Here is a 19,849-nt window from a genome sequence, read left to right as displayed (position 1 = left end):
TTGATAATAACCCATTTTTTATCAATTTACTTTGCACAGCGCATCATCACAGCCCGGAGGGAAGCCCGGCCGGCGACCGTCCACTTATGACGCCCATCAGTATTAACCCATTCGCGAAGACATCACTCTCGGACGGTACGCTTGCGGGCGCGGGCACGAAAAGCGCCGGCTCGAAGCTCATGAAACCATCGCAACTTTCGCCGGCGATCGGGCCCGGCTCGGTGCTTGGTGCGGCCGGCAGCGCCACCACCACGACCACGAATCTCGCGGCGGCCGCCTCCATCTTCGGCAAGGGCATCCTGCGCCAGCCACGGTTGCAGTTTGCCACGTCGCTGCTCAACAGCGCCGGTCACAGCATCGGAGGCATGAATGGTGCCGCCGCGGCCGCCGCCACCCTAAACAGTATTACTTCCTCCAATTCCCACGCTCTTCACGCTGTGCCGTCGGGCACGAACAACTCGGTGGTGACGGCATCAGCAGCAGCATCGGCAACCCTCGGATCAAGCAACGGCGCGACCGAAGGATTGTTTACAATGCATCTGAAAGCGAAGGCAAAGCTCGACTCCTCGAAGCTGTTCTCGGCGGCACTCGGTGTTGGCGCGGCCGCCGGTGTTGCCGGCCAGCCGGGTACGGGCGGCTCCGCCGGTGCGGCACCCTGCTGCATCTGCGGCATCCCGGTGAACTCGCGCCACTACGCGCAGCCGACGAAGAAGTACGGCGTCAGCTGCTGCGACGTGTGCCGCAAGTTTATCTCGAAGATGGTGAAAAAGCTGGCCACCGGGAGCCTGATCGGTCCGGGGCAGCCGACCGGCGGGGCGGACGTTACAATGCTCAAGTGCAAAAACGAGGGCAAGTGTCTGATCGTCCCACCGTCGCAGCTGATGCGGCCGGAGGCAGTGAAAACGCGCCACATCTTCAAGGAGCGGTGCCACGCGTGCTGGCTGCGCAAGTGTCTCGGCAGCTTCCAGCTACCGCCCGTGCTGAAGATCCGGCTGGGCCAGACGCTGCCGCTGACGATGCGCACGTTCGAGCCGCCGGCCAGCGGAACGCCGGCCGGCTGCCCGATCACGCTCAAAAAGGATCCGTCGACGGAGGGCAACCTGTTTGCGAACAGCATCGCCGAGCACGGGCCAGCGAACGGTGGGACCGCCGGGCGCATCCTGTGGAACAGTGGCGACCGGAAGCCGGGCACGCTGACGGACGGTTTCAGCAAAGCGTTCAATCCCTTCCTGGCGCTGCACATCAATCCGCTGTCGCAGAACAACAGCACGTTTGGCAGCGTGCCGCAGATCAAGCTGTCGCTTGGGGGAGGCGAACGGAGCAGCCTGATGGCGGCGAGCCCGAGCAGTTCGTCCGGCGCCAGCTCGTCCGGCGGCAAGAGTCCGCTGTCCGGCAAGGAGGACATCTTCGCGCCGATCGAACCGAGGAAGGAGAAGGACGGCGTTAAGGTGGAGGATACGAAATCGGTGCTGGCGGCAGACGGTGTTGCTGCCGGCGCTCGAAAGGACATCAAGGAGGAGCAGGAGATCAGCCCCATTAAGGCACCGCGCACGCGCAGCAAATCCGAAGCGACCGGCACGGACGCAGCAACAGCAGCCACGGCAACAGCAGCGCTCGAAACGAAGCCGGAAGCATCCACCGCTTCCTCAGTGGCTGCCAACGGCTCGACGCAACAGCCTACGGCTGCCGGTGGCAGTGCTGCTGCCGGTTCGCAACCGGCGACCGGCCCGAACAAGGGTGCCGCGTCCGACCGGCAGCGCATCGATCTGAAGGGCCCGCGGGTGAAGCACGTGTGCCGCAGCGCGTCGATCGTGCTCGGCCAACCGCTGGCCACGTTCGCCGACGATGGTTCGGTCGGGTCGCCCAGCGGTGGTGCGCTGGAAAACATCGAAACACCGCCGAGCGATAGTGCGGCCGAACCGGCCGAAGATCTGCCGCTGATGGACCGGGAACGACGGGCCACGAAGACGGCGGTGCCGTCGGGCGTCAAGCCCCAGGATTGCAACGATTGTATCGATCCGGGCGTAGCGCTGTCGCCGCCCGCGACACCGGACGATGATGCGGAGACAGTGCGAGGTACACCGACCAAGAGCGATCGATTCGATCCGGACACGAGCGGATCGACGGAGAAGGAGCTGGTGATCGACGAAGACAAGCTGCCGGATGGGGCCGAGGCAAAGGAAGAACAGCTTGCCGATGCTGAATCGATTGTTAGTGATTTGAAGGCGCAAATTGGCGAGAGTGTTGCCAATACCATCGTGGCGACGGAAGCGATGCCCGCAAAGGAGGATCAAATGATGAAACCACTTGCCGTGGCAATTCCTGCCGCACCGGTGGCAAAGCGGTACGACGAGAGTGTGGAAAAGCCGACCACACGCAAGACGACCAGCTCATTCCGCCCGCAAGCCTCGAAGCAGTTCGGCGTCGGTGCAATCGCGAAAGGTCCCTCGAACATCAGCGGCCGGAAGCAGCAACAATCCCAAGGCTCCTCCGCACTGGTCGCCCTTGGCGGGCGCAATGCAGCCGCCTCGATGGGCGTCGGAGCGAACGGCGGCCTGGGGGCTGGCTCAAACCTACGCACCCCGAACATCGATGTGCCGATGATTTCGATCGACTTCTGGGAAAACTACGACCCGGCCGAGGTTAGCCGCACCGGGTTCGGGCTGATACTGTCCGAGTCGATGCCGGTCCGTGCGCTCTGCTTTCTCTGCGGCAGTGCCGGGCTGGAGAGTATGCTGTTCTGCGTGTGCTGCTGCGAACCGTACCATCAGTACTGCGTGAAGGACGAGTACAATTTGCGCACCGGCACGGGCACGGGCCTGGACGATACCGGCAACATGAGCCTGCTGGACGTGACGCTCGGTGCGTCGCCCCAGCAGCAGCAGGAGCAGCTGCTGATCGCCCGGTACAACTGGATGTGCCCTCGGTGCACGGTGTGCTTCAGCTGCAACATGGCGACGGGCGCGAAGGTAAAGTGTCAGAAGTGCGCCAAGCACTATCACACCACCTGTCTCGGGACGAGCAAGCGACTGCACGGTGCCGACCGGCCCCTGATCTGTGCCGCCTGTCTGCGCTGCAAGAGCTGCGGCACCACGAACGTGACGAAGTTTATCGGCAACCTGCCGATGTGTACGCCCTGCTTCCGGTTGCGCCAGAAGGGCAACTACTGCCCGCTCTGCCAGAAGTGCTACGAGGACAACGATTTCGACCTGAAGATGATGGAGTGCGGCGACTGCCGCCGGTGGGTGCACGCGCGCTGCGAGGGACTGACGGACGAGCAGTACAACATGCTGAGCGTGCTGCCGGAGAACATTGAGTTTGTGTGCAAGAAGTGCGCGAAGCACAGCAGCGATAGCACGGCCCACCTGTGGCGTGACGCGGTTGCGGCTGAGTTTAAGGCCGGTCTGCTGAGCGTCGTGAAGCTGCTGAGCAAAAGCCGCCAGGCGTGTGCGCTGCTGAAGCTGAGCCCGCGCAAAAAGTCGCCCAACTGTACGTGCGGTGCTGCGGCCGGCTCGATCACGAACGGGAAGCAGATTTCGTTCTTCACCGCTGGGCCGCTTGGAGAGGGCGGGTTTTCCGCCTCGAAGAAGCCGAAGCTGGACGAAGACTCCATCTACGACTTTAGCAGCGAGAACAGCTGCGGCAGCAGCAGCGGAAACAGCAACACCGGCGCAGGCTACGCCGTGGTGCCGGTGGCAAGCAGTAAGTGCTACTGCGCCGGACGTCAGGCAATGCCGGGCAAGGGTTCGCCGAACGGGGGCGACATCAGTCTGGTCGACATCAAGCAGAAGATCAACGCCAACGAGTACTACTCGCTGCAGGATTTCCACTATGACATGAACCTGCTGCTGCAGGTCGTCGGCTCGGAGGAGCTGACGGTGGCGTACAAGGAGTTCCTGAGCGAAACGTTCCCGTGGTTCCAGAACGAAACGAAGGCGTGCACCGATGCGCTCGAGGAGGCGATGCGCGGCGAGGTGGATCAAGCGAACGGGCTGGATCAGTACCACCACTCGTCGGCCGGGGCCGGTGGAATGGGCGGTCGGGTCGGTGGGCACACTGGCGCAGCTCATCTGGCTGGCGGTGCGTACGAAGCGTTCGGACCCGCGCTCGACCAGAAAGTGCCGCAGATCGACATCCCGCTGGACGAGCTGACGGATTACTTCCACGACACGGAGGAGGAGCTGCTCGACACGCGGATGTGCATGCTGTGCAAGCAGCACGGCGAAGGGATGCCGCTGCACGAGTCGCGCCTGCTGTACTGTGGCCAGAACAACTGGGTGCACACCAACTGTGCGCTCTGGTCGGCGGAGGTGTTCGAGGAGATCGACGGCTCGCTGCAGAACGTGCATTCGGCGGCGTCGCGCGGCCGCATGATCAAGTGCTGCCACTGCGGCGTAAAGGGTGCCACCGTCGGGTGCAATGTGAAGAACTGTGGCGAGCACTACCACTTCCCGTGCGCCCGCCGCATCGGGTGCGTGTTCATGCTGGACAAAACGGTGTACTGTGCGGCCCACGCGGGCGAGGCGAAGAAGAAGCGCTGCCCGGAGGAGCGCCACTTTGAGATTGCGCGCTCGGTGTACGTGGAGCTGGACCGGCGGAAGAAGCGGTTCGTCGAGCCGGCCCGGGTACAGTTCATGATCGGTTCGCTGAACGTGCGCCGGCTGGGCCACGTGGTGCCGACGTTCAGCGACCACGCGGACGTACTCATCCCGACGGACTTTGAGTGCACGCGGCTCTACTGGTCGGCCAAGGAGCCGTGGAAGATCGTATCATACCGCATCAAAACGTCGATCCAGTGCAACAACTACGGGTACGGGACCGATCTGGGCAAGAACTTTACCGTCGATCACTCGTCGCACAGCAGTACGGTGCAGTGGGGCCTCACACAGATTGCCCGCTGGCACACCAGCCTGCAGTACAGCGATGGGCAGGACGAGGCGGAGTTCGATGCGCAGGAGGAGAGCGAAGCGCTGCAGCAGCATCTTCTCTCGTCTATGTCCTCAACGGCCACGACGATGACCACTACGACAGCTACGACGCAGTTGCGCAGTTGCGACCGGGGCTCATCGGTGAAGCAGCAGCAGCAGCAGCAGCAGCAACTGCAATCGCTCTGCGAGTCGAATCCCGGCGTGTGCGGCGACGATACGAACGACGAGGAGCCGCAAAACACGAACGATCTGCTGCCGCCGGAAATTAAGGACGCAATCTTCGAGGACCTGCCGCACGACATCCTGGACGGCATCTCGATGCTCGACATCCTGCCCAAGCTGATGACGTACGAGGATCTGCTCGCGATGGATCTGAAAACCGATGCCACCTTCAACGTGGACATACTGAAGGATCCGAACGGGCTGCTGCAGGTGCACAGCAATGTGGCTGGCTCGTCCTCGTCCTCGTCCGGTGCTGCTGCGTCGAACGCTCTCGGGCAGCCTTCCAAGCCGGAGGATCATGCCGGCATGGATGTGGACGATATGGTTAGCCTGCAGGAAGCGATCGGCGGTGCCGTCGGATCGGAGCTGAGCAACGACAGCTGGGCGAAAACGATCGGCACACCCGGCATCGAGGACGCCCTGCTGTCCAGCATGACGAAGCCGAACGCCACCAGCAACGGTGCGTCAGCAAGCGGACCCGGACAGCAGCAGCAGCAGCATCGGGAGCTGAAGCGTAGCAAATCGGACCTGCTGGAAGCGATCGCAGCGGTCGGTAGCCATCAGCAGCCGCGCGGCCAACGGTCGGGCAGCTTCTCCTGGAGCACCAAGCAGCTCGAATCGACGGCGGCCGTCGTGGCGAAGCGTCGCAAGATCGGTAAAAACAACATCAAACTGTCGGACGTACTTTCGCTGGGAAGAATCAAGGAGGATGCGGCCTTTGGCGGCACGCTGTCAACGACGACCACGACCACCACGACGACGGCCACACTGGCGACTGCAACGACCACCACCACCACCGTCGTGATGCAGCAGGAGCGGCGCAAATCGCAGGACGAATACTCCTGGGCCGCGATGAAAAAGTCAACGACCGTGCTGGAAAGCGCGTCGTCGGCGGAGAGTGGCCACGTGTTCCAGAAGCTGAAAATATCCCAGCTGGACGGTGTGGACGACATCTGTCTCGATGGGACGGTGGGCGAGATGAAGATTTACTCGTCGCGCTCGATGATCGAGGCACCGGTCAAGTGTGACCGCTGCCAGGCGACGTACCGCAATCAGGAATCGTACCAGCGCCATCTCAGCTCGTGCGAAGTGCTCTCGACCAGCGAATCCGAGTCGGAAACTCGATCGCCTCGCCTGCTGAGTCCCGAACAGCAACAACAACAGCAACAACAACAGCAACAGCAACAACAGCAAATTATCACCGGCCAGATCGCGGGCACTGCCGGCAATACGTTCCTTCTGCCGCAGGCCACAAACCAACCGCAAACGATCACAACCGACATCTACGGCAACACGACGGGCTACCTGACCGGCACGGCGCAAGGTGCCGGCCACCCGCAAACCATCTCCGTGCTGCAGACCGGCCAAACGATCAATCTCGGCAACGGCAATCAGGCGATACTGTCCAACCTGCCCACCTCGATGCCGATCACGATCAACCAGCTGTCGTCGAACGGCATCCCGATCCAAACGTCAGCGGCCGGGGCACAGCAAATCCCGCTCCAGGGCACGGTTGGGTTGCAAAATCTGGCAGGCAACATGATCATCTCCGGCCCGAACGGCCAGGGGCAACTGTTCGCCACCACGAACCAGTTCCCCAACGCCACCTTCCAGCAGCAGTCGCAGCCGCAGCAACAGCAGCTCCTGCAGGACAACGGGTCGCAGCAGTACGTGCAGAGCAAGCAGCGATTCATTCAGCCGGCTCCGACCGCTTCGCCGATCACGTTGCCCCACAGCCTTGCGTCAGGCGCGGGCCCCATGTCAACCACGACGCTCAGCACCGCCCAACCGCTCGGCAGTGTGTTCGCCCAGCAGCCGCAGATCATCTCGATCGGACCGAACGGGCAGCCGCAGCTGATGACGCTCGCCGCTCCACAGCAGCAGCAGCAGCAAACGATCCTGCAGACGGGCGGCGCTCAGCAGCTGACAATGCAGCCGACAGCGAAGAAGATTGTCTACACTACCGCCTCGCCGAAGAAGATGATGAGTAAGCTGGGCCAGCAAGGCGCACTGAAAACGAAACGTGCGATGGCATCAAACGGTGTGGCCAAGTCGGCGATGCAGATGAAGGCCAAACAGCAACAGCAGCAGCAGCAGCACCAACAGCAGCAGCACCAACAGCACCATCTCCATCAACCGCAAGAGCAAACGATGACGCTACATCCCACCTTGCTCGGTGGCCAGACGATTGCTACACCTCAGCAGCAGCAGCAACAGCAACAGCAGCAACAACAGCAAATCCAGCTGATCAACGCATCCTACCCGCTGATCCGATCGGGAAACGCACCACAGCAAGCGCCGGGAAACATCATCTTCCAGACCCAGCCGTCCGCCAACCAGCCCATCCTGGTGCAGCAGGTCGGCGGCAATCAGATCTCGTACCTCTCCGACCAGGGCACGCTCACGCACAGCCCGGTCCAGTACCAGCTGGCCCCGGCGAACGTGCTCACGCAGAACGGGTTCGCCATGGCCACGGCCGGTACGGATGCGGGCACGCTCGCCGCCGCCGCCAACAACATTCTCATCCCGAACGGTACCGGCGGCTACTCGCTCATCCCGGCGAGCGCGCTGCAGATCGCCACCCAGCCGCAGGTAATTGGCACGATCGTGCAACCCCAAGCAGCTACCCTCCAGTGCGGCATGATGGCGGCGGAGCAGATGGTGCTGGGTGCGCCGGGCGGTGCGACCGCCACCGCCCAGCCGACGCTCGAGATGATGGTGACCGATCCGGCGTCGGGCTGCATGTACCTGACCAGCCCCTCGATGTACTACGGCCTGGAGACGATCGTGCAGAACACGGTGCAGATGTCCTCGCAGCAGTTCGTGTCCGCCACGGCGATGCAAGGTGTGTTGAGTCAGAATTCAAGCTTTTCCGCTACTACGACGCAAGTGTTTGCGGCTAGCAAGATTGAACCGATTGTCGAAATGCCCGCAGGGTACGTGGTGCTGAACAACGACGGCACCGCCCAGCCGATGCAGATAGGAACGACGTCGACGGCGTCCGTCGTGTCGCAGGCCCCGGTCCAGATCCAGACGTCCACCAGCGCGAACGGCGGGCAGCCGATCTTCCAGCAGGCGCAGGCTCCACTCCAACCGACCACAGTAGTATCGTCGATGGCCGGCACGCTCCCCAGCACGATGCAGACGAGCCACCAGCCGATGGGAACGATCCAGCAGCAGCAGCAGCAGCAGCAGCAACAGCAGCAGCAAATGTGGAAGATCGATGTGTCCTCCCCGTCGGCAATGAGTATTCAACCGAGTACAAACACAATTGCCAGCAGCAGCTCGACCGGCGCCACTACCTCGATCGTAACGCCGCTGAAACCGTCGATGAAAACGATCGTGCCCAAGGCTCAGCCGCAGCTCGTCAACAAGGTCATGCCGAACACGGCCATGAAGGTGCTGAGCAGCAGCACGGAGCAGATCACTACCAGCAGCGGCGCGGTGTCGACATCTCAGCAGCACAAATCATCCGCTGCCGCGTACCAGTCGATCGTCTCGTCGTCGGTCTACACGACGGCCACCGCCATGACCACCTCCACCAAGGTTTCGAACGTGATCAAACCGATCACCAAGACGACCAACTACACCAAACCGAAGATCGTGGCCAAGCCGGTCAAGCAGAAGAGCTCGTCCACGGCCTCATCGCTGCTTTCGCCGCCACCATCGACGCCGCCACCGACCTCAATGTTCCAGCTGGCCCCACAAAATCAGCAGCAGCAGCAACAGGCGCCCCAATCACTGATGATCACGACGCAACCAGTGGCGCAGCAGCAGCAGCAACAGCTACTACAGAACAGCATCACCCTGATACCGGCCGGCAATGCTATCGCCTCGGTAGTGAACAACTCATCCCAGCTGGTACCGATCAAGCCGAACGTGGGCGTGAACGGGCTGCCGACCATCACCGCCAACCAGCTCACCGTGAGCGCGATCAAGCAGCAGCCGTCGATGGTGATCGAGAAGCTAGCGCAACCGCCGGTAGCATCGCCCACAGCGCCAGCACCGAGCGGCGGTCCAATGATGATTATTCAGCCCACAAGCGCAGCGCACAAGAAGCCACAGCACGGCAACACGCAGGGCGCTATGAAAAAGCAGAAAACCATGCTGCCGACGCAGATGATCAGCTACGCGACGCCCCAACAGCAAGCCCAGTCGGGCCAGCAGCAACCGTACCAGCAGGTAATGAGCGTGTCCACCGGCAGCCAGCAGCAACTGGCCGGACTTGCCCAGCAGCAACAGCAGCAGCAGCTGCAAGCTCAACCCATCACCATCACGCAGGGTAAAGGGTCGCTGGCGAAAAAGTCCGCCAGTGCGGGGCAGATCACGCTGTCGATTGCCAACACCGGCCCGAACGGTGGCAGCGGCCCAGTGCCGGTTTCGATGCCGGCCTCCACCATCACGATCACGCCCTCGCCGCCGGCCAGCATAACGCTGCCAACCGCACCGTACCCGATGCCGCTCTACTCCAACATTCCCACCAACGTGGTGAACCCGATACAGCAGCAGACGAACAGTCAGGGCAGCGGCGCCGGCGCGACGATTGCGTCCGGCGGCAACACGGTGCAAAACCGGCCCACCAATCGCGTCCTGCCGATGCAGGCCTCCGTACTGCAGCAGAAAGCGCCGGAAGTGTCGCAAACGCCGCCACCGCCACCCCTGAAGCTGCTGCAGCAGCAGTGCTCGGAGAAGCTGGACGAGTTTTCCATCATGCCCAGCAACCATCCGACGCAGTCGCCGTACGGTGTGTCGACGCCGAGCGCCTCCCCGAACGATGTGGACCGGATGAAGCTGGCGGGCCAGGAGGAGAAGCTGCTGCCGTCGGCCGGCAAACCGAACAGCCGGCTCGAGATCGAGATCAAGCCGATCGAAATTGCGCCGCTCCCGTCGGCACTGATGACGCCGACCACGACGAACGGTAGTTGTACACCTTCGCCGCTGCCGCCAGCCATGCAGCAGCAGCAGCAACAGGACTCCTCACCGATGGTATCGCTAGCGCAAGCGGAAGAGCAGGCGAACAGTATGCTCATGGAGATGGAAGAGCAGACGGAGCAGCTACAGCAGCAGCAGCAGCAGGACCATCTCCAGCAGTCGCACGAACCCCTGACACCGAGCTTCCAGTTCAGTCTCAGCTTCGATGGCAACGGTACGCTGATCCCGCTCGGCGGTGGACCGCTCGATCCGCAGCAGCCCACCATGGCGGCGCAAATCGAAATCAAGCCGATTCTCCCGCCGACGACCGACGGGCTGCAATCCCCGCAGCAGCAAACGACGACGCTGATGTCGCACGATTCGCTCGAGGACGCGGAGCGGCGGGACACGGAGGAAACGCAACGCATCGACGAGCTGAAGCATTCGCTCGAGGCGGAAACGCAGGAGATGCTGGCCGAGGGCCACGAAGCGTCGCTGTGCGGGGACAGTGGGGCCGGCGGTAGCTGTGGCGCGGCGTCACCGTCCCTGAACGACGGTGAGTCCGATTCGCCCGAGATCAAGCATAAGATTTCGGAAATTCTGGACAATCTCGAGCAGCAGACGAGCCAGGAAGGGGAGCAGCTGCAGATGGACGCGTTCGAGAGCCTGCGGCAATCGAAGGAGCTGCAGCAGGAACATCACCATCATCATCATCATCATCACCGTGCAATCGAAACGGATGCGGAGTGTGCGGCCGAAACGGAGCGGCTGGTGGCGGAGCTGCGGGAAGAGTTCCAGAGCTCGGCGGCGTCCTCGCCATCGCTAGCGACGACCGCCACGACCGTACCGCTGATGACGGTCGTCGAGCAGCAATCGAACGAAACTGGTGCCGCCGGCGGTGGTCCGCTTGCCGATCAGCAATCGCTGCTTGCCATCTCGAGCAGCATGTTCGAGCCGAAGATGAAGCCAGATGAGGCCGGCTGCTTCCGGGACGTGGTGGAGCGGTCGAGCTTTGGCGGATGCGGGCCGGCGGCACACGATTTCGACAGCGTCGCGCTGCTGCACGGTGGCGATGCGGAGAGCGTGCTTTTCGGCAAAATCCGGCAGCCAGAACCATCGCCGATGTCGCAACCGTCGCCTACCGAGCACCACCACCAGCAGATGCAGCTGGACGAGGAGCTGCAGCAGTACACCTCGGTGCAGCAGCTACCGCCCCAACCGTCGGTGCAAACGGCAGCAGCCGCACCGAAGCCACAGGCAGTGCCGCGCCCAACCAGTCCGAAGCTGCTGTACGAGATACAGTCGCAGGACGGGTTCACGTACAAGTCGACCTCGATCGCAGAAATCTGGGACAAGCTGTTCGAGGCGGTACAGCTCGCACGGCGTGCCCACGGCCTTGCCGCACTGCCGGACGGTCAGCTGAAGGAGATGGCCGGCGTGCAGATGCTCGGGCTGAAAACGAACGCCATTCGGTATCTGCTCGAACAGCTGCCCGGGGTGGAGAAGTGCTCGCAGTACAGTCCGCTGTACCACAAAAAGCAGACCGGTGGCATCGGCGGCGGCCCGTACGGTGCGGGTGGAGCTGGCGCCGGAGTGAACGGCTTGGGGGCGAATGGTGGAGCGTCCGAGTATGCGGACTACTTCGAGGATCTGCAGGAGAACCCGCACGGTACGGCACGGTGTGAGCCGTACGGTACGCGCTCGGAGTACGACATGTTCAGCTGGCTGGCGTCCCGGCACCGCAAGCAACCGATGCCGATCGTGGCCCAGAACATCGACGATACGATCATTCCAAGGTAAGGTTATCATCAGCTTGTTTTGAAATAGAGGCAAAAACACACTAAACACGGATCTCTCTTGCTCTTGTTACAGACGTGGCAGCGGCAGCAACCTGCCGATGGCAATGCGCTATCGCACGCTGAAGGAATCGTCCAAGGAGTCGGTCGGCGTCTATCGGTCGCACATACACGGTCGTGGACTGTTCTGCAACCGTGACATTGAAGCAGGTAGGTTAATAGCGGCTCTTCATGCGCGTGTGTGCGCTTGAATTCCGGTAACTAATCGTGTTGCTTTCGTCTTGTTTCATCTTTCAGGTGAGATGGTGATCGAGTACGCCGGTGAACTGATCCGCTCCACGCTGACGGACAAGCGCGAACGGTACTACGATAGCCGCGGCATCGGTTGCTACATGTTCAAGATTGATGAGAACTTTGTCGTCGATGCGACGATGCGTGGCAATGCGGCCCGCTTCATCAATCATTCGTGCGAGGTAAGTTGTGTTTGCGGAGCATCACTCCCTTTTTTTTGTTCTTGCTTTACAGCAGCAATCTAATGTGTCTTTCTTTCTTCCCCCCCACAACAAAACAGCCAAACTGTTACTCGAAGGTGGTGGACATACTGGGCCACAAGCACATCATCATCTTTGCCCTGCGGCGCATCGTGCAGGGCGAGGAGCTTACCTACGACTACAAGTTCCCCTTCGAGGACGTTAAAATTCCGTGCTCGTGCGGTTCGAAAAAGTGTCGCAAATATCTCAACTAACATCCAGCAGTCCAATTAGACCCCAAACATGCTAGCCCATCGGTGTAGCAGCCCCGTGAAGAGCGATGGAGGAGAACACACACAAACTGTACAGACCGGCCCCCATCAGTTCTAGGCAATTCGAGAGGACGAACACTTTGTCTCACTCGCACGTCCCCATCCCTCGTTATTATTAGCCATACAAAGAAAATGGAAGCAACAGTGTTTGTGTGTGTATGTAAATGTATAAGTCAACATGGAGCAACTCCAGCAGAAGAGTCACCGATAGACGGTCACTATCTCCAGCTAGCGAGCTAGAGAGAGAGAGAAACGTAGAAGGAAAGTGTTAACACTCTAGTTTCGCCACTAGCCAGTGTCTGTATTTGTATGTGTGTAGATGTGTGTATGTGTGTTTTATGTAATTAGCCGTTAAGCTGTTAAAAGGATATGTGTAGATACTTTTACCTTAAATGTGTACATGTATAAGTCTTAAACCGCGTGGCAGGGCGAGCCCGGCACCGTTATTGTCGCTTGTGGTCGCCCGACCCATCAGAGTGTATACCCTGTACCATACTATTGTAGCTGTATATGATGGGCACGTTCCGTGCGTGCCCGTATGTTTGCGTGTTTCTTTGTGTGTGTGTATGTGTGTAAAATTAATCGTTATAAGTATTTATATTGAACCCTGTAGGCGTAAGGAAATGTTTTAAACGTTTTTTTTCCGCGTGTTGGTTTGGGTGGGAGAAGAACAACTGTATCCAGTGTGTCTCCTCTTCCTGCTCGTCGTGCATGTCTGTGCAGGCGAAACAAAAACAAAGTCACTTCGTCGTATGCTAAGCCAAGCGCCCACCCACCAACCCCGTGCGTACTCAGTATCAAACACGGGGGGAGTGCATTTTACCACCATTTGAAGCTCCAAGTTAGGTTGAATTGTAAAGTAAAAGTCACAGGCGAGTCACAGGCGGGGACGGAAAGCGGATGGATGGAGGCCATATCAGCGCTATTTTTATTGAGCTGTCGGTGCAATGCTGTAACACTGATATCAGCAGCATGCGATGGAACCCTTTTAAAACAAACAATTCGAAACGCATCTCCACACAACGTCACTGGCGTGACGTGGCGAACACATTTTAAAAGACGAAACTCACACATAAAATCACATCAAAATCCAAAAAAAAAAACACTAGTAGATCGGTGTATCGGTGTGTCGTTTACTCCCATTAACAAAGAAATGCTCACAATATATTAGCAAAAATCAAACCTCTACTGTAGTATATTCGCAGTGCAGTAGCAGCGGGTTATCATTAGGGCAGTGTTGGGGGAACTGTTTGAGGATCAATATAGACAACTCCGTCAGTTTTGTGTACAGAGAAAAATGTAGAAGAAGACAAAAAAAACCTAACCATGCTACTACTACTAGTACTATTGCTACTTCTACTAATAGCTGTAATAACCCGCAGGACAATAGGCGAACTAAACGATTAAATTGCCATTTGAACCACATGATCAAAACATTTAAAAGAAATCCGTGAAATCTCTAATCCCGCAAACGCGCTCCCCATTCCTCCGCTGGCATCAGTATCAGAAGTAAGCAAACATCACAACTACTTTTATCGTAATACATTAAATGGGCAGATGAAAAAAGAAACGGGCGGAACAGTTAATGGCGAATGTTTCCCAATGGCCCATGGCCCGGTAACGGAGACTCACTCCGCGACCGCGACGGGTGGTATAAGAATCCTTTAAAACTGATCTTGCCATTTCGTTGTGAATCAAATGAACTGTGTGTAGTAATGTTATAATCTTTAAGCGTAGCAGAAAACGAAGAAACGGTAGAAGGAAGTGAAGAAATCTCATCCAACAAGTGGATGTGAATGTGGCAAAAGCATTAAATGTTTCACTCAGCTAAGCGATAGTAAGCGAATTCAGTAGCGAATGGTGGTGAATATGCAGTTGTTTTTAACAAACGGTTTCTGACCATTTCACAACCAACACACACACACGAATCGGGCAGAGGTGTGTCAAATAACAAAACAGGAATGAAATTAATAATCAGATCAAAAGAAACGTTTTAAAACACGGCCCAATGTGTCGCCGCATGTTTCCGCAAATTCTCATCATTTTAAGCTCATCTTTACCACATCTTTCTAAAGGTGGGTAAAACGGACAGGAAGGAAACAAGTGGATAACGATGAAAAATTGTGCAAACATTTTAGCAAACTCGATCAAAGAACAAAACACGAAACAAATCAAACATACACAGAGACAGACGCGCGTGAAATGAATGTAAAAGTAAGAAACAAAACAAAAGAAAGAAAAAAAAGCAACAACAGTCACCAAACATTGTGAGAAAAAGCTGTGACGATCACGGCTCACGAAAGAGGGAGGGAAAGGAAAGGCAAAAAAAGAAAAGAAAAACAAGGCAAGGATAGAAGGAAAAGAAAGTAAGTAATCAACAGGCAACAACAACAAAAAAACGGTGAAAGTGAAAACAAATGTGATACTAACGGGAAAAAAAGAAACTATTTGCGACAAGTAATTTAATTTAATCTTAGTGTAGGCATCAGTTAGGAAGGCAAACCCCCCGCTAAAACAAACGAGTAAAATACGGAATGGCGTGTGTAGTCACAGGAAGAACGCAAGAGAAAGACAGAGAGAGAGAGAGGAGGAAAGCAAAAGAGAAAAAATACAACACTCAACATTACAGACACATAAAAACAGACCCCTTTTGCTGTTTAGTCGTGTAAGGGAATAGTAAAATCAAGCAGAAGATTGCAGCCAGATAGGTGCAAACCAGATATGTTAAAACAATGGGCAACATTATCTCCGCAATCCCGAAATGAAATGCGCGCAAATTTGATAACAAAGTCATCCCTTCATTATTTCACCGCTGCACGATCATCAACTTCTCATCTACTCTACTTACTCAGTTTGTTTTACCAGTGTGCGTTTTTTGTTTTGTTTTCGCAAAACAACCCTCCCCCCAGAACCAGAATTTGCTCAGTGAATGTTCAGTGTTTTTTTGTTTTGTTTTGTTTGGTTTTACCGCAGTTTTTGGCTTTTTACCGTACAATAAAACTCTGTGTAGTACTCTCTGTGCTGTTGTTTACCGAAATAGATAGACAAAAGTGTAACATGTAACGAACAGACTTGAGAGGGAAGTAGTAAGTCTCTGCCTGTGCCAGCCAGTGCAGGAAGAAACAGGCCGACGCGTAAAGTAAACTATAGAATTGAAACAAAAAAGCAAAACACACACAACACATAGAATAAAACTAAACAACAATAATCCGAGCGGGAAAAATAGCAAACAAGATGTACCATAACGTGCGCAGCGTAAGTTTAAGTTTGAAGTAATCATTTCTTTCTGAAGTATTATTATATGTTGGGATAAAAATAAAAATATATCAACGATGGAAACAATTAATTTTGCGAGTTTTCCTTATTTTTGCTGCGAAAGCCAAAACATCCGAAGTTCATAAATATTAATAGTAAATAGAAAATTAAAACATCTTTTTCATTCTTTTCACTTAAATATTAAAATTGCTATTCTGTCCGCTAATTCATAGTTTTGCTGCACTGTGTCTCAGTCCGCACGTCTCACGTTGCACACCGTGTTCAAGTTTGGTCATACACATTTCCTTCTCACTATTAAATACCCTCCTGAGCAACAAAACCAACATGCTTCTCGCTCTGTCACCTTTGATTGGTCGCTGAGATAGAGCGAGAAAGCATGCGCATCTGGTTGCTTGACGGTAGCACGGCTTTCCACCACACGTCCCATAGTGATTTACCGCTGACAGCAAAGCAGCGTACCGAACCCGTCTGTTCGCGTTCAGAGTAGCCAAGTAAACAACGCGCCACACGGACAGCGACGAATTTAGAACATGGAGAAACGAAAAGACTCACTTAGGGTAGGTGTACGGGAAAGTCGGCATTGTGTGCCGGCCTCCTTGCAGGCACACAGGCAATCGGCAAACGGCAACCCGGCTCTAACCTCATTACCCTGTTTCTGGCCAGATAATCGCACAAGCGCTGAGCAGCTACCGTGCCGAGGAGATGTTCATATCGTTCAACGGGGGCAAAGACTGTACGGTGCTGTTAGACCTAATCCACCAAGCAAACCTGAAGGATGCGAAAAAGATCAAATGTATCTACGTTCGTCCCTTGAACCCTTTCAGCGAGATCGAGGAGTTCGTGGACCGGTGCCGGCAGCACTACGGCATCACGATAGCGACGGTGGACGGTGGCATCAAGGCGGCGCTCGAGCAGATCTGCCGGGCGGATCCACAGCTGAAGGCCTGCATCATGGGGTCCCGCCGGTCCGATCCGTACTGTGAGCGGTTAGCGTCGTTTCAGGTAAGCCCTTGCTTGCGTAGCAGTGTCCCCGCTCGTTTGGCGCGCGTTGTTTGCTGTCCCTGTCTGTCCGACGATTGCGTAATCCATTTCCGCGTTTGCACACACATCACTTATCGGACCGGACTTGATCATGATTCCGCGCGCTGTTTGCTGCTGATGATGGTAATGACTGTACATTCAGGAAACGGACCCGGGGTGGCCTCGATTGATGCGCATCAATCCACTGCTCGAATGGACCTGCGAGGACATCTGGAGCTACATCCGGGAACACAACGTACCGTACTGTGCGCTGTACGATAGAGGGTAAAATTCGTGATTCCGTTCACACTATGTGACGTGACGTGATAGAGTCCCTCCTACCCATTCTAGCTACACTTCGATCGGCGATCGAACGAACACAATTCCAAACCCTCACCTGAAGGTGGAAGCGGACAGCAGTGGGGAAGAAGTGACTTACCTGCCGGCGTACACGTTGCAGGACGCGGACAAGTATGAGCGGGCGGGCCGGCTCTAACACCCCCTTCCGGTGCCCCGTGGTGCCTTTTGGTATGGCTTCGAGGAGGAAAAGACATAATTAAGCTGCCCTCCACGACAAAGCAGCGTGAAGATAAGGGCTGGTCGTCCCTTGTATCGCTTGAACGGGTGAATTTATGGCTGTTGCTTAGCAACATGACACTTACACACTAACACACTTACACTTACACTTTCCTTTAATGTTGTCCCCTCTCCCCACACACGAACAATACGCTGTAACACAAAACCGGTGGGGGTGGGGGATGACAACACACTGTTAAACTGTTTTACAAAAACTCTAGCCCAAATGACTAAACGTTTCTTGGATTTTTCTGTGAAGAAAAGTTTTTTTTTTATTTTTTAGCTCGATCTTCTTTTTTACAACTTATTAATGACATACGAACAAAAAAAAAATACGGAAAGAAAGGAAGAAAACGGTCGGCGGCGCAATGGTGGAGGGAAAGTGCAACACGAGAGTTGGTTGTTCGTGGCCTACTTTCTTTGTACATTGTTGGAAAGGAATGCCAGCGGGCCCTTCGTGCACTTGTTGGCGTAGTGTCCTTTGATGCCGCACTTGAAGCATCTGGAAAAGGAAATGGAAAATGAAACATTTTTTATAAACAAATTTTACGAAAAACCACATTGCCCTCGATTACGTACGTAATTTCCTCGATTGGGCGTGGGGGAGGTTTTTGTGGCATGAAATTTCCCTCCTCGCCACCAGCACCACCAGCACCCGGATTGTTTCCTCCGTCTTGATGAATTCGGTGTTTGAAGTAACCGAGGGCACGATACTTGGCATCCTCCATGCGTTGCGTTGCTTCCCGTTGCTGTGCCAAAAACAAAAGAAAGGTTGGCAATTATTATTCTCCTTTCCATCCCGCCCAAAACCCGGAGCCCCCGGTACTTACCTCCAGTGGCATCTTCGGACAGTACGATGCTTTGTGGCCCACCTCCCCACAGTAATGGCAGGTGGTGGGACGCTTCGGCGTTTGGTCCTTAATCTCGGGCGGGGGCGGCAGCTCGAACCGCGGATGCATGTACTTACACTCCGGCCCGTCGGGACAGAAGCCGGCCAGATAGTTGTTGCACAGGACGCGCCGCACATGCCGGTGCCGGCAGTTGGGCCCATGCCGGCAGAACCCCCGATCGTACCAGGGGCAATCTTTGATTTTGCTCTCCGGATCGATGTGCAGAAACGGGCACTCCTTGTTGTGGCAGGCGTTGAAGCGGGAGTAGAAGTAGCATTCCGGCATCTTGGTCATGTCGTACTCGTGCAGAAACTCGCACTGATCGCCCTTTTTGCACAGACCGCGCAGCCAGTGCTTGCACACGATCGTGCGATCGCCGCGGATGTGTCGGAACGGGCAGGAGTTGCCCTTCTTGCATTCCGTCCCGTCGGAGGCGTTGAAAAACAGACACACGGCCGCGGTGGATTCTAAAAGCGGAGACCGGATAGAAGCATTGGTAAAGAGTGAGTGGGAGGGGGAGAGTGGATACAAACGCCGCCACCACTTACTGTCCATCCCGGGGAAGGGAAGCGCCAAAGCTCCATACTGTTCGTTGAGATCCTTTTCTATCTTAAAAGTCCAACTGTCGACGTTCGCTATCAGCATGTCCATGGTCGGCACCGGTTTGTTGTGCTGCTCTGCTGCGTGATCCTATACACCTTCCCACCTTCCGGCACTACCGCAATGTACACCAGCTAAATGTGGCCGCAACGATGCTAAGCATTTAGGGGAGCTGCTTAATTACGGAACTGCTTTACCGGCCGCACGGAACACACATGGGAAAACGGTATTAATTGAGGGAGAAATTCGCACAAATTCAGCGCTCTGCCGCACGCACGAAATGTTTGTTCCCGTTTTTGTTTACAAAATTTGACAACGCGTTACGCGCGGCGGTTGAATACTTGGTTTGATTGCAGGTGAGTTGGCGGTTGCCCACACGGCGCAACATTAGTTGCCTACAAATTGAGCTACTTTGGCCAACAATTTAGGCGAAAGGATCCATGTTTTTTTAAATAAACATATTACGTTATTGGATGTGAAATATAGCTGCTTGCATGCATTCAAAAATTAAACCTATGATATAAGCTTCATATTCGTATTTGGTGAATTTTAGTGAAAAGCATTTAAGCCATCTTAAATCACAAAGTTTTTATTTTTGTGTTCTCTTATTTCATAAATTGATATTCAGTGAAATTTTCAACATATATAAATAATAAACAAAACAAAATCAATCGAACTTCATTTTGCTACCCATACCCTAAGTAGCTCAAAGTGCAATTCGAATAAAACTGAGCTACTGAACATGTGCTTGCTTTCTGGTTCGAATCGTTTCAAAGCTCTTTACGTGGCAACATGCGAAAGTAAGCTTTGCTCAAACTTCTTTGCTCA

At 55.8% G+C, this 19,849-nt stretch overlaps 3 protein-coding genes across 4 annotated transcripts in view; 2 read left to right on the top strand and 1 right to left on the bottom strand.

Annotated features, from left to right (window-relative positions):
* LOC120949012 (histone-lysine N-methyltransferase trithorax) overlaps positions 1-16,005 on the top strand; it is a 119,994-nt gene extending 103,989 nt beyond the window's left edge. Inside the window, exons 3-7 of one of the 2 annotated variants that reach the window (XM_040365941.2) lie at positions 40-7,995; positions 8,086-11,857; positions 11,934-12,067; positions 12,155-12,330; positions 12,429-16,005. In XM_040365941.2, the coding sequence (XP_040221875.2) occupies positions 40-7,995; positions 8,086-11,857; positions 11,934-12,067; positions 12,155-12,330; positions 12,429-12,602 (12,212 nt within the window). In that variant the 3' untranslated portion in view covers positions 12,603-16,005. Of the gene's footprint in view, positions 1-39; positions 11,858-11,933; positions 12,068-12,154; positions 12,331-12,428 lie in introns of both variants that reach the window. The other variant, XM_040365940.2, reaches the window with a different exon arrangement.
* Positions 16,006-16,195: 190 nt separating this feature from the next.
* Positions 16,196-17,810, top strand: LOC120949014 (FAD synthase-like). Its single transcript, XM_040365943.2, has 4 exons — positions 16,196-16,492; positions 16,599-16,937; positions 17,119-17,240; positions 17,307-17,810. The coding sequence occupies exons 1-4, from the start codon at positions 16,466-16,468 to the stop codon at positions 17,449-17,451; spliced, it is 633 nt and encodes a 210-aa protein (XP_040221877.2). The 5' UTR covers positions 16,196-16,465; the 3' UTR covers positions 17,452-17,810.
* On the bottom strand, positions 17,792-19,330 carry LOC120949013 (cleavage and polyadenylation specificity factor subunit 4). Its single transcript, XM_040365942.2, has 4 exons — positions 18,970-19,330; positions 18,362-18,888; positions 18,111-18,280; positions 17,792-18,033 (listed from the first exon to the last, which is right to left on the bottom strand). The coding sequence occupies exons 1-4, from the start codon at positions 19,070-19,072 to the stop codon at positions 17,943-17,945; spliced, it is 891 nt and encodes a 296-aa protein (XP_040221876.2). The 5' UTR covers positions 19,073-19,330; the 3' UTR covers positions 17,792-17,942.
* Between the last annotated feature and the right edge of the window lie 519 nt (positions 19,331-19,849).

The sequence above is a fragment of the Anopheles coluzzii genome, chromosome 2 (assembly GCF_943734685.1).
Source record: "Anopheles coluzzii chromosome 2, AcolN3, whole genome shotgun sequence".
In the NCBI taxonomy this organism is placed as follows: Eukaryota; Metazoa; Arthropoda; class Insecta; order Diptera; family Culicidae; genus Anopheles; species Anopheles coluzzii.
This window is presented reverse-complemented; position numbering and strand designations above follow the sequence as displayed.

Bases quoted from the DNA above. Each gene is read 5' to 3' on its own strand.
- LOC120949013 (XM_040365942.2), bottom strand. From the start codon at position 19,072: ATGGACATGCTGATAGCGAACGTCGACAGTTGGACTTTTAAGATAGAA. The intron at 18,281-18,361 runs GTAAGTACCGGG...TTTTTGGCACAG, and splicing joins GTCCGAAGATGCCACTGGAG to CAACGGGAAGCAACGCAACG. The intron at 18,034-18,110 runs GTACGTAATCGA...TTCCTTTTCCAG, and splicing joins CGCCCAATCGAGGAAATTAC to ATGCTTCAAGTGCGGCATCA.
- LOC120949014 (XM_040365943.2), top strand. From the start codon at position 16,466: ATGGAGAAACGAAAAGACTCACTTAGG. The intron at 16,493-16,598 runs GTAGGTGTACGG...GTTTCTGGCCAG, and splicing joins AACGAAAAGACTCACTTAGG to ATAATCGCACAAGCGCTGAG. The intron at 17,241-17,306 runs GTAAAATTCGTG...TACCCATTCTAG, and splicing joins TGTGCGCTGTACGATAGAGG to CTACACTTCGATCGGCGATC.